A 12892-nucleotide genomic window follows, 5' to 3' on the forward strand; every position below is an offset into this window, starting at 1 on the left:
GCGGAACGACCTGGTCCGTTCCAGGTAGAATGCCAATGCCCTTCGAACATCAAGGGTATGTAGGCTGCGGTGGTGAGGGTCCGTATGGGGTTTAGGGAAGAACACTGGTAGACAAATGTCCTGTCCCATGTGAAACTGCGATACCACTTTCGGAAGGAATTTGGGGCGCGGCCTCAGTTGCACCTTATCCTTATGAAAAACTGTATAAGGGGGTTCTGAAGTGAGGGCCCTCAATTCCGATACCCTCCTGGCCGATGAGATGGCCACGAGAAACGCCACCTTCCACGAGAGGTGCATGAGGGAGCAAGTGGCTAGGGGTTCAAAGGGGGGGTCCCATGAGCTTTGTTAGGACTAGGTTCAGACTCCACGCAGCGACAGGCGGGCGCGAGTAGGGAAACACCCTCTCCAGCCCCTTGAGGAATCGGGCCACTGTGGGGTTGGAGAACACTGACACTCCCAAATCTCCCGGATGGAAAGCCGAAATGGCGGCTAAATGCACTCTAATCGAGGTGGGCGCAAGCCCTTGATGCTTGAGGTGCAGTAAGTAGTCCAGGTTCGACGGAACTAAGGCCTGTAAAGGCTGTATGTGCTGAGGCTCGCACCAGTGGGAGAACCTTTTCCATTTGGCCAGGTAGGTCGCTCTCGTAGAGGGCTCCCTACTACTAAGGAGGATTTGTTGAACCTGGTGAGAGCACCTGTGTTCTGCATAGTTCAGCCAGAGAGATACCACGCCGTGAGATGTAGCGAAGACAGGTTCGGGTGGAGCAGGCGACCCTTGTCTTGTGTGACTAGGTTGCGATGGAGGGGGAGGGTGATCGGGTCGGCTATGGATAATTCCAGCAGGATCGTGAACCAATGCTGGCGTGGCCAGGCCGGGGCGATGAGTATAACTGTCGCCCTGTCCCTGCGGGTCTTGAGGAGGACCTTGTGTATGAGCGGGAACGGAGGGAAGGCATACCTCAGGCTCCCTCCCCATGGGATCGTGAAGGCATCTGCTAATGATCCCGGACTGAGGTTCTGGAATGAGCAGAACTGAGGGCATTGACTGTTGTCCTTGGTGGCGAACAGATCCACCCGGGGAAAGCCCCACCTCCGGAAGATTGAATGCAGGACGTCTCGCCTCAACGTCCATTCGTGCATTCGGTAGGATCGACTGAGGCGATCCACTAAACAGTTTTGGATCCCCGGAAGATACATTGCGATGAGGTGGATCGCATGAGCTATACAAAGGTCCCATAATTGGAGTGCCTCGCGACAGAGGGGAGAAGACTGGGACCCACCCTGCTTGTTTATATAGAACATGGCGGTAGTGTTGTCCGTCAGGACTGCCACGCTGTGACCTTCTATGGTGGCGTGGAAGGTCTGACAGGCGAGGCGAACCGCTCTTAGCTCCTTTAGATTGATGTGAAGCAGTTTGTCTTCTCTGGACCACAGCCCTTGGGTCCGTAGTTCCCCCAGATGCGCCCCCCAACCCAGGTCCGATGCATCCGTTACTAACGTCAGAGTGGGCTGTGGGGCAGCGAAGGGGATCCCTTCGCAGACCTGCTGTTGATCGAGCCACCAGCAGAGCGAGCCCAACACCTGATCTGGGATCGTCACCACTCGATCCAATGGGTCTCTGTTGGGGCGGTACGTTTGGGCAAACCACAACTGCAAAGGCCGGAGCCTTAGGCGGGCATGTCTGACCACATGTGTGCAAGCTGCCAGATGCCCCAGGAGCTGCATGCAACACCTTGCCGTTGTCGTGGGGAATTTTTGGACTGAGCTTACGGCTCTCTGAATTGTCAGGAACCGTGACTCTGGGAGGCTTGCCCGCGCGGTCACTGAGTCCAGGGTCGCACCTATGAAGTCCAGTCTCTGTGTGGGGACTAACGTGGACTTGGGCACATTGACCCGGAGGCCGAGTCTGTCGAACGTCTGCAAGGCCAGCGTCACGTGAGATCGGACCTCGGCCTCCGACCTGCCCGCGAGAAGCCAGTTGTCCAAGTACGGGAACACACACATCCTTCTCTTCCGAAGGAAGGCTGCTACCACGGACATGCATTTCGTGAATACTCGTGGTGCTGATGCCAGGCCGAAAGGCAGGACCATAAATTGGAAATGGCGCTGGTTGATAATGAAGCGCAGGAACCGCCTGTGGGCCGGATTGATAGCGATGTGAAAGTAGGCATCTTTCATATCGAGGGCAGTGTACCAATCCCCCGGATCCAAGGATGGGATAATAGTTCCAAGGGAGACCATACGGAAGCGCGCTCTGATCAGAAACTTGTTTAGGTCGCGCAGGTCCAAGATAGGACGGAGGCCCCCTTTTGCCTTGGGAATCAGGAAGTATCTGGAGTAGAATCCTTTTCCCCTTAGGTCTGGTGGGCCCTCTTCCACTGCTCCTGCTGCGAGAAGGGTCTGTACTTCCTGCATGAGAAGTTGCTCGTGAGAGGGGTCCCTGAAGAGGGACGGGGAACGGGGATGGCAGGGAGGGGGCGAGGAAAACTGGAGGGTATAGCCCACCTTCACTGTGCGCAGGACCCAGCGGTCCGATGTTATGCACAACCATGCCCGGTAGAAATGGGACAGGCGGTCCTTGAAACTTAGAGGAGGATCCGGTATGGAATGTGGTACGCTGTCCTCGGGCGTAGCTTCAAAAGCCTGGTTTGTTCCCTGGCTGCGGCTTGCCCTGGCGGTGACCTTGGCCCTGGTTAGGCGGATTGTTACGTCTCCGCCTGTTATCCCTGCCACAACGGCGGCAGGGTTCGTGCCAAGGGCGAGGGTGGTATTGCCTCTGTGGTGGCTGAGGTTTAAAGGGTTTGCGCTGTGTCACCGGGGTATGCATACCCAACGACTTAAGGGCTGCTCGCGAGTCCTTAAGGCTATGTAGCCTGGCGTCCGTTTGGTCGGAGAACAAGCCCGAACCTTCAAACGGGAGGTCCTGCAGTGTGGTCTGCACCTCTGGCGGAAGGCCTGAAGCCTGTAACCATGCCCAACGCCTCCTCACTACCCCGATGCGATTGTTCTAGCCACTGCGTCGGCTGAGTCGAGGGAGGCCTGCAATGAGGTCTTGGCCACCGCCATCCCCTCGTCCACCAGGGCTGTGAACTCAGGATGCGCGTCAGGCGGTAGGGAGTCCTTAAACTTGGAGACTGATACCCAAGAGTTAAAATTGTGTCTGTTTAGAATCGGCTGCTGATTAGCGATCCTCAGCTGAAGGCCCCCAGATGAATAGACTTTCCTCCCGAACAAGTCTAATCGCTTAGCTTCCTTGCCCTTGGGCGCAGGAGCTTGCTGACCATGACGCTCTCGCTCGTTGACCGCCGAGACCACCAGCGAACAAGGAGACGGGTGTAAAAAGAGGAAGTCAAACCCTCTAGATGGGGCGAAGTATTTCCTCTCCACGCCTCTTGCAGTCGGTGCACTGGAGGCCGGCGTTTGCCACACCGTCTTATAGTTGGACTGGACTGTCCGTATAATCGGGAGAGCGACTCTGGAGGGCCCCTCTGGGCTCAGGATATCGACCATGGGGTGCTCCTGTTCTACAGTCTCCTCCGCCTGCAAGCCCAGATTGGGGCTACCCGACGAAGCAGGTCTTGGTGCGCCCAATGATCAATCGGGGGAGGGCCGGACACCGTCGTGCCCGCTACTGCCTCGTCCGGCGAGGAGGAAGAGGTCGGGGCCTTTTGCCCATCCTCATCTTCCTGCAACCCGGCATCGACCGGTTGCTCCTCTGGGGCCTGACCCACAGTGTGGGACTGGGACAGTACCGTGCTCGGTGCCGAGTCCACTCCCTCCCGCTCCGGCGGTCTAGAGACCGTTGCCTCCTTGTGCGATGGCGGCCGGTACCGTGGGAAGCGGGATCGGTACCCTGATGGCCCGGATCTCGAGGTCCTCGATGGGGGCCCTTGCTGGTGGTAGGCCCAGGGTGTCCAGAAGGGCCATTGGCTCAGTTGGCCCCACTGGGAATGGCCATAGGCTTCGTAGTCCCTGCTAGCCTGCGCCCTATGGGCATACCCGCCGTACCGGCCCGAGTCCGTCTCCGAGACCACGGACGGTGACCTGGAAGGCCACGGCGGAGCCGTAGGATGGTGCCGGTCCGGGTTTGCGGAGTAGCGCCTCTGCGACCAGGACCTGGAGCAGTGTCTCGCCGACCTGGATCGGTACCGGTGATCGCGGGACCGGGAACGACTACGGCTGGTCGGCCTCGGGTAACGTACCGCCGACGTCTCGCGGTGCCGACTCGTGCTTGGTTGCTGAGTCGGTGCCCACCGCTTGTTGAAGCCCGACTGCTGCGGTGCTTTCTGCGCCGAGGGCAACCGGGAGTCCACCGAGGCGGAGCTCGACCGGGACCGGTTCCCCGAACGGTGCCGAGACGGCGACCGTGATGGGCGCACCATCGCCGGCTTGCCTCTGTGTGGCAGCTTCGGCGGAGCATCCTCAGTACGTGTAGGGGCCTCAACGGACAATGCAATGAGGTCCTTAGCTGCCTCAAATGTCCGGAGTGGAGGGCTGTTCCAAGAGCTCCTCCAGCCCTTCATCCTCACTCGACGCGCCTATCCCGGGGCTCGACGGGCCTTTTGGCACCGGAGCCACTACTGGGGTCTGTGCCGGGGCCGTACCGGCCTTATGCGCACTCGAGCTCTTCACCGGCGCCGCCCTCTTATGCGGGGAGCGTCCTCGGGCCTTGGGTTGGCCCTTCGATTTTGCCGGCGAAGACGACCGGTGTCGTACATGCCCCTGTTGGGTTGGTGCCGTGGGCTTCGGGTGACCCGCCGGCGCCGGTTCCCGCACCGATGCCGGGGCGCTCCGCACGGAGGCAGACGGTGCTGCCGAAGTGGAGGGCTGCAACGCCGTCTCCATGAGCAGCTGCTTAAGGCGAAAGTCTCTTTCTTTCTTAGTTCTGGGCTTAAAGGCCTTGCAGATCTTGCAGCGCTCTTTCTGGTGAGCTTCCCCCAGGCAGCAGAGACACGAGTCGTGGGGGTTGCTCAATGGCATAGGCTTGCGGCACGTGGCACAAGCCTTGAAGCCTTGGGCGTGCGGCATGCCCCGCCGCCCAGGGCCGGTGCCGGGGTTGACCAAGCAACCACAGCAGGAACTTTAAGTACCTAATGAGCTGTTAACTACTAAGGTCAACACTACTACTAAATAACTGATAACTGTTTGCTAAATAACACTAATGACTATGCTAAGGGACACTCTCAGACGAGAGACAGAGTTGTTCCAACGCCGCCACGGACGGTAAGAAGGAACTGGAGGGGTCGGGTCAGCAGGGATATATATACCCTGGAGCGGGGCGCCGCTCTGGCGGGAAGGAGGGGGCGCTGCCGGCCCGACGGGAGCCGCTAAGGGAAAACGTTTCCGACGTCCGTGCACGCGGCGCGCGTACACCTAATGTGTAATGGACGTGAACAATCACTCGAAGAACTTCCTGTTCAATTAAGTAGCAAACAAGTCTACTGTCAGTGTCTCCCATTGATAGAATATGCTGGGTTCAGTTCCCATTTGTGGTAATGTGAGAACTTGTGACTCGGAGTATCCGCTGTTGTGTTCTGCATTCCTGGGAGGCAGGCTGGCTGCGGATATTAGAACATTGTGGCAGATGCACCAGTTCCAGAGCTTTAGTGCTTCCGCACACAGGGAGGCCAATCTGGCGCCGCCCTGACAATTTAGATAGTATATGCACACAATGTTGTCTGTCATGACCTTCGTGTTTGTACCTCTGATAAGTGAAAGAAAGTGAAAGCAAGTGTTCGGAGGTTGATGTGGAGAGTTGCCTCCGTGGACGACCATTTGCCGAGTTGTGAGGTTGTTGAGATATGCACCTCAACATATGAGGGATGCAGTTGCAGTGAGAAGTAATATCAGGATTGAAAGTTGTGTGAACTTTGCATGAACACCAATGCAAACATTTGTTGGGTCTTTCCACCAATCCAGGGAGTGTTTGACCCTGGAAGGCATCAAGAGAGGTTTGTCTAACTTGTCTGTTTCGCCTGTAAACCGAACTGAACCCTGTCTACAGACATCATATTTGAAGTCTGGCATGATATATTACAAACGTGCCAGCTGCCGTGTGTCCTAGAAGCTGGAGGCAATGTCTGGCTGATGTTTGTGGACTAGTTTGAACTGTCTCTGAGTGTTGACAGGCTGTGAAATCTGTGTTGTGGGAGGAGCGCACACACAGGCAGTGCATTGAGATCGGCCCCTATAAACTCCAAGTACTGTACCAGAGTTAAGGTTGACTTTTTGATGTTGATTTGTAGCCCTAGCTTCATGAATAACCCCCCATTGTCCTGTGGGTGGGCCATAGGGCGTCTTTGAAGGAGCGGGCCCTGAAGAGACAGTCATCCAAATATGGGTAGATCATGATCCCCAGGGTGCATACGTGAGCCGCTACTGTGGAGAATACTCTGGGAGCCAACAGAGGCCAAAAGGGTAATGATCCTGACCTAGGGTAAGCCAGAGGAATTGTCTGGAAGATGATAGAATCAATATGTGGAAATAGGCATCCTGAAGGTTGAGAGCTGAGAACCAATCTCCTTATTCCACAGATGGAATAATCACTGGTAGTGTGACCATCTAGAATTTGTTGAAACTTCACATATTTATTTCTTCAATGCTCTAAGATCCAGTATGGGTCTCCAACCTCCCTTTTTCTTAGGGATCAGGAAATATCAGGAATAAAATCCTTTGCTTCAGAGATGTGCGCGAACAGGTTCTATGGCTCTTAGAGATAGGAGGTGATTTATTTCCTGTCTTAATAGTCTCTTATGAGAAGGATCCCTGAAGAGAGACAGAGGGGAAGAGTAGAGAGGGAGGTGAAGTGGACAGAATACCCATGGGAGATAAATTTCCAAAACCCATCTGTCGAACGTTGTGTTCCCAGTTCTCATGGAACAGAGCCAGACAGCATCTAAAGGGATGTGAGAGGTTGAGAGAGCTGGTGTTTTAGAGTATGGCATCAAAATTGGTGTTTTGAGGTGGAAGGCTATGACATGGAGGCCTGATGGTTTGCGGCTGTGGCAATGTGATGGGTAATTGGGCAGACGTGACTTCTGTGATGGCTGAGGACTAAGTTTCCTTTTTTGTCTGGGCATATAGATCCCCAGCAACTGAAGTGCGACTGTGGAGTATTTCAGAGTGTGGAATGCAGCATTGGTCTTGTCTACAAACAATTTCAGGCCTTTGAAGGGGAGGTCCTTGACCATCATCTGAATCTCCTTCGGTAGTCTCAAAGATGCAGCCACGATAGCTGTCAAGATCGAACAGGCTGCAGTTTCCATGGCATCTAATGCGGTCTGGAATGCGGTTTTTGTACGATGGCCTGAAATTGGTCTCTATGTGACTCCGTCAGGTGATCAATAAAGGTGTTAAGCTTCGCGTAATTTGTGAAGTCATATGTGGCCGCTAAGGCTTGGTAGTTTGCAACTCAAAATTGCAAAGTTGCAGAAGAATAGGCCTTCCTCCCAAACCAGTCAAGTCTCTTCTGATTCCTATCATAAGGGGTGGATTTTGAGTAGTCCTAGTGGCCATGGGAGTTCACCAAATTCACCATGATGCAATTAGGTGGTTGGTAGGAAAAGACATAATACTTCTTGTTGGCCCATTTGCACATTGGTTTGGCCGATGCTGGTGTTTGCCACATGAGTTTGGCTGGATCCAAAAGCCCCTCGTCAATGAGGAGGGCGATCTTTGAGGAGGAGGGTGTATATAAAATGTCCAGCAGCTTATGGTGGGTGTCCCTCACCTTCTTGAGAGGTATTTGTAATGTATCTGCACCCTCTTTGTAAGATCCTGAAAGTACCTAAAATTTTCTGTCATGGAAGAAGGAGGGGACATCACTGCCTCATCTGGAGAGGAGGAAGAGAAATTAGTTGATGGTGTGGTCTCCTCTTTTAGCTAGATCTCCTGTTGTTCGGATATTTCCTCAGGAGGTGCCGAGGCTCTAGATGTAGAGGCAAAAGGAGAGCGCCTCACGGATTCCCAGTGGGTTCCTGTGATGGGATCCCAGGGTATCTGGAACTGGGGTACTGCTGTGCCGCCTTAACTCTCCAGCCTGGGCTGTCTCTCACAATGCTTTGCTAGTGACAAGCAGCAAACCCCTCTAGGTGAGGTTATCACTCAGTACAACAGCATGTGGAGCCCCACACCCAGCTGAATTGCACAAATGTTCCCTGAGCCACTCATGAATATCACAGAGAAAGGAACCAGCAAATCTGCCAAGCCCCCAGAACTGTATCGTCATGACCAGTATACGTTCATTACCCGGTCCAACATCAGTGGCAACTTTGTGGCGATTTGAAGGTTGTTGCTCTCTTGCTTGGTCTGCAGATTGGATACACAAAGTACTGCTGTTTTCTCTGCAAATGGGATAGTCGTGCAAGAGATTTCCACTACATCAAGAAAGATTGGCCACTCTGACAGTCATTGGAGCCTGGGAGAAAAAGTGTTCAGCATCCACCACTTGTTGAATCAAGGAAGATTTTGTTACCATCCTTACACATCAAGCTGGGTCTGACGAAGAACTTTGTCAAGGCCATTGACAAAACACAAGCAGCTTTCAAGTACCTCTGTGGAAAATTTTCAAAGTTAAGTGAAGCTAAGATAGAGGAAGGTGTCTTTGTTGGTCCTCAGATTCGTGAACTTCTTCGAGATGATGCATTTGACCATGCACTGCGTGGCAAGGAAAAGATGGCATGGAAAGCCTTCCAGTTAGTGGCAATAAATTTTCTCAGAAACAACAAAGCAGACAACTACAGGTTGTTGGTGGAAAACCTCCTCAAGGCATACAAAAGCCTTGGTTGCAACATGTCACTAAAGATACATTTTTTGCACTCATCTAGATTTTTTTCCACCGAACTGCGGAGCAGTGAGCGACGAGCACAGCGAGCGATTTCACCAGGACGCTGCAACAATGGAGAAACGCTATCAGGGCAAACGGAGCCCATCAGTGCTTGCAGACTATTGCTGGACAGTGACAAGAGATGCTCCATTTAATCAATACAAGAGACAAGCCAAGAAGCGCCGAGTAAACACTGAATAGGACTAAACTATGTACATAATAGTTTTTTGCCTTTTGTTTCATAATAAATTTTATTTATATAACCTTTTTGGTGATTTTTAAAGTGTTACATAAACAGGACAGGTGAAATATCATGTAAAGCAACCATAAACACATGAAAAGACCTAGGTTTACAATTTAGGATTAAAACTCTACTATCTACACAATATACATAGACATAAAATGTAAAAACTTAAATATCTTAGAAACAGTAGCCAGTTGTTTTAATTGTCATATTTGAATTCAGCACATCAAAATACATAATAAATAGCACATTTTATCTCTGAAGCAGACGACTTCTCAAAAATTGTAGACCAGTGTAACCACTACACAGCAAAATCTCATAAGATCATACACACTGATGTACATATTTTCATCAGATCATGATTTTTTCTATGATATATTATATGGCATGCTTTGTATGAAATATCAAAATCATATATAAATGATGAATATGGGGATTACAGGGCACTACTTTGAGGTACACAGTTCTACAGTGACCCTGGATGCCTGGGAGGCCTGGTGTGGCCACTGTGGCAGTGGAAAGGGCATGGGTGGCAGAGCCCATGGCTGGTCATACCATGGGGTTGGGATCCAGAGTGAAAATGTGCCTGGGAAGGTCTGAGCTGATGGTGGGAGGGAGCATAATGTGAGTGAGAGAGAACCTCCTGCTGGCCGCTATCATTTGGAGGTGCAGATAAGGAGACTGGAGGCAAACTGCTCAGTACTGGTGGTGATTTAGGGTTTGAGATGCATCCTGTACTGAGTAAAGGAAACTCTGGGGTTTCAGATATCACCAGGTTGTTAGAAAATCTGAACTCCTGCAGTGCCATGGTCATCAGTACTGTCAGGGCTTGCCAGTGCTGACTTGTCAGTACCGAAGCAATTGGCGATCTTGACCAGGATGAGCGGTCCAATGAGGTTTAGTTGGTTTTGGTACTGAGGGTTTCCGTATCGGTGCCAACTTCCCATAGGCAGTACGGTCTGTGCTTCTGTCTGACAGGCGGTACCACTACCTCAGCACCCGTGCCCAGAGGGTCCTTAGGCTTACTCCAGGTGTCCTCACTGGATGACCCACACGACTTGTTTAGGAGCCATCGGTACCAAAGTGACTGAATGTGATGGGGATCTCCTCTAGCTGGTTAGGGACTCACTGTGAGGGCTTGTGGCGCTCTTTTTGGAGATGTTTCACAGGGAATCTGAAGGTTTCTTCCTTGGTTCACCCGCTTTGGAAGTAGAAGGCTGCAGTGATGGCTCTCATCGCTGAGGAGACTCAGGACCCAGGTCAACTGCAGGTTGCAGAGCTCCCACCATCAGAAGTAGTTTTAGCTTTATTTCCCAGTTTTTCCAGGATCTGGCTTTCAGTTGCTGGCACAAAACACACTTTTGGGGAATGTGGGCCTCCCTGAGGCACCATATGCAGCGGGACTATCCATCTGTTACAAGTATGGACTCCTTACAGGAGAGGCACCCCTTCAACCTGAGGGAGCTGGGCATGCCCCTTGATGGGGGCAATCCCCAGTAAAGGGGGAAAAAATAAAATAAAAGCTTGGGGGGGGGGGTGTGGAAGGTAAAAGAATAGCAATGGACCCTATCACCTAAGAAAACGCACACAAAAACAGTAAGGCTATGTCTATGCTGCACTTTTGTTAAACTTCTGTTGGTTAGTGTGTGGGGAAAAAAAACCCACCCCTAACTGACAAAAGTTTTAGTGACAAAAAACACTGGTGTGGACAGTGCTTTGTTGGCAGGAGATGCTCTCCTGCCAACAAAAGCTTCTGCTTCTCATGGGGGGTGGCTTTATTTTGCAGGCAGGAGAGATCTCCTGCCGGCAAAGAGCAGCTACACTGCGTACCTTAGCCGCTGTAAGGTACGCAGTGTAGACATAGTTTAGATCTTTAGAAATCCTTTATCTTAGTCATTCTTAAAGTATCTGTGAACTGACTGCTAATCGCGCCATCTCTAGCCAGGGGTGGTTGAGAAGGAAGTAAAGGCGGCTCGCCGCGCATAATTAATTAGCCTACAGGCAGAGCATGATGAGAGAGCATGTGTGTAGGCTGAACGGACACTGCTACTGAAGATCTCCGATCAGAAACACAGGGACGCATACACACCTACAGTGGAGCACCCATAGGGACACTACTCAAAGATGAATCCTTGTTCCCTACGACTCTTCAGTTTTATTTCCCCAGAGGACATGACAGAGGAAGCTAAACTCTTATTTTTAGGTTTCAGAGTGGTAGCCGTGTTAGTCTGTATCACCAAAAAGAACGAGGAGTACTTGTGGCACCTTAGAGACTAACAAATTTATTTGAGCATAAGTTTTCGTGGGCTAAAACCCACTTCATCGGATGCATGCAGTGGAAAATACAGTAGGAAGATATATATATATATATATATATATATATATATATATATATATACACACACAGAACATGAAAAAAATGGGTGTTGCCATACCAACTGTAACGAGAGTAATTAAGGTGAGCTATTATCAGCAGGAGGGAAAAAAAACTTTTGTAGTGATAATCAGGATGGCCCATTTCCAACTGTTGACAAGAAGGTGTGAGTAACAGTAGGGGAAAAATTTAGCATGGTGAAACAGTTTTTACTTTGTATAATGACCCATCCACTCCCAGTCTTTATTCAAGCCTAATTTAATGGTGTCTAGTTTGCAAATTAATTCTAATTCTGCAGTTTCTCGTTGGAGTCTGTTTTTGAAGTTTTTTTGTTGGAGTATTGTGACTTTGAGATCTGTAACTGAGTGACCAGGGAGGTTGAAGTGTTCTCCGACTGGTTTTTGAATGTTATAATTCTTGACATCTGATTTGTGTCCATTTATTCTTTTGCATAGAGACTGTCCGGTTTGGCCAATGATAATAGCTCACCTAAATTAATTACTCTCGTTATAGCGTGTATATATCTTCCTACTGTATTCTCCACTGCATGCATCCAATGAAGTGGGTTTTAGCCCACAAAAGCTTATGCTCAAATAAATTGGTTAGTCTCTAAGGTGCCACAAGTACTCCTCATTCTTCTTATTTTTAGGAAAACCTCACTGACGGTCTACACAGCAAGCAAGCAAACTCCAGACTCAGTCAATTTCTCTGACCTGTACCACCAATGGCTTCCGCAGGTGCCTGTTCCGCAATCTCCTTGGTTTTGGCAAGAAGTAGTCTGACTGCATCTGGGAGTGGGGGGGGGGGGGGGAGGAGAGAAGAGGGAGAGAAAGAGAAAGGAAACACGTTACACAGTATTTTGACCACCCAGTCATGAAAAATTCCTCCCTACACTCTGTTGATGAATAACGTATCTATAAAAGACACCAGAAATAAAACAACAGCTCTTTACCAAAACACCCCAGCAAGAAGCTGGGAATGGATCACTTGATTACCTGTTCTGTTCATTGCCTCTGAAGCACCTGGCATTGGCCACTGTCGGAAGACAGGATACTGGGCTAGATGGACCTTTGATCTGACCCAGTATGACCGTTCTTAAGTTTCAAACCAGTCTAAAGTTCTTCATGCCAAAACTACCTGCAGACCATATATACCTCCCTCATCTTTGGTGTATGTACAGAGTATTGAAAATGTATATTATTCTAACTGCAGGCTGCTTAAAGTTAGACTTCAATGAGGGAAAAGCTCCACTGAACTATGTACACTATGTTTAATTTCCCTAAACTAGAAATTGATACTTTAAGGTCATCTTCCAGGTCTCTGCAGCATTGAAGCAGCTTGGTCCAACTGACCGGGCATTAGACTGGGAATCAGGAGACCTGGGTTCTATTCCTGAGTCTGCTCCCAACTTGCTGTGAGACTCTGGGCAAGTCACCTCACCTCTACATGC

The 12892-nt window shown here is 50.7% G+C and overlaps 1 protein-coding gene and 1 long non-coding RNA gene across 15 annotated transcripts in view; one reads left to right on the top strand and one right to left on the bottom strand.

Annotated features, from left to right (window-relative positions):
* Positions 1 to 12892, top strand: part of LOC135974012 (uncharacterized) — an 83416-nt gene that overhangs the window by 40369 nt on the left and 30155 nt on the right. The gene's annotated exons all lie outside the window — the stretch shown is intronic.
* The window catches only part of CRAMP1 (cramped chromatin regulator homolog 1), a 124818-nt gene that overhangs the window by 29763 nt on the left and 82163 nt on the right, over positions 1 to 12892 (bottom strand). For all 14 annotated transcript variants that reach the window (XR_010591124.1, XR_010591123.1, XR_010591122.1 and 11 more), the window contains one exon: positions 12156 to 12230. Coding sequence is in view for 11 of the 14 variants with exons in the window: in XM_065559782.1 (XP_065415854.1) it covers positions 12156 to 12230 (75 nt within the window). In the remaining 3 variants the exon portion in view is untranslated. The remainder of the gene's footprint in view (positions 1 to 12155; positions 12231 to 12892) is intronic.

The sequence above is a fragment of the Chrysemys picta genome, chromosome 10 (genome assembly GCF_011386835.1).
Source record: "Chrysemys picta bellii isolate R12L10 chromosome 10, ASM1138683v2, whole genome shotgun sequence".
NCBI lineage: Eukaryota > Metazoa > Chordata > Testudines > Emydidae > Chrysemys > Chrysemys picta.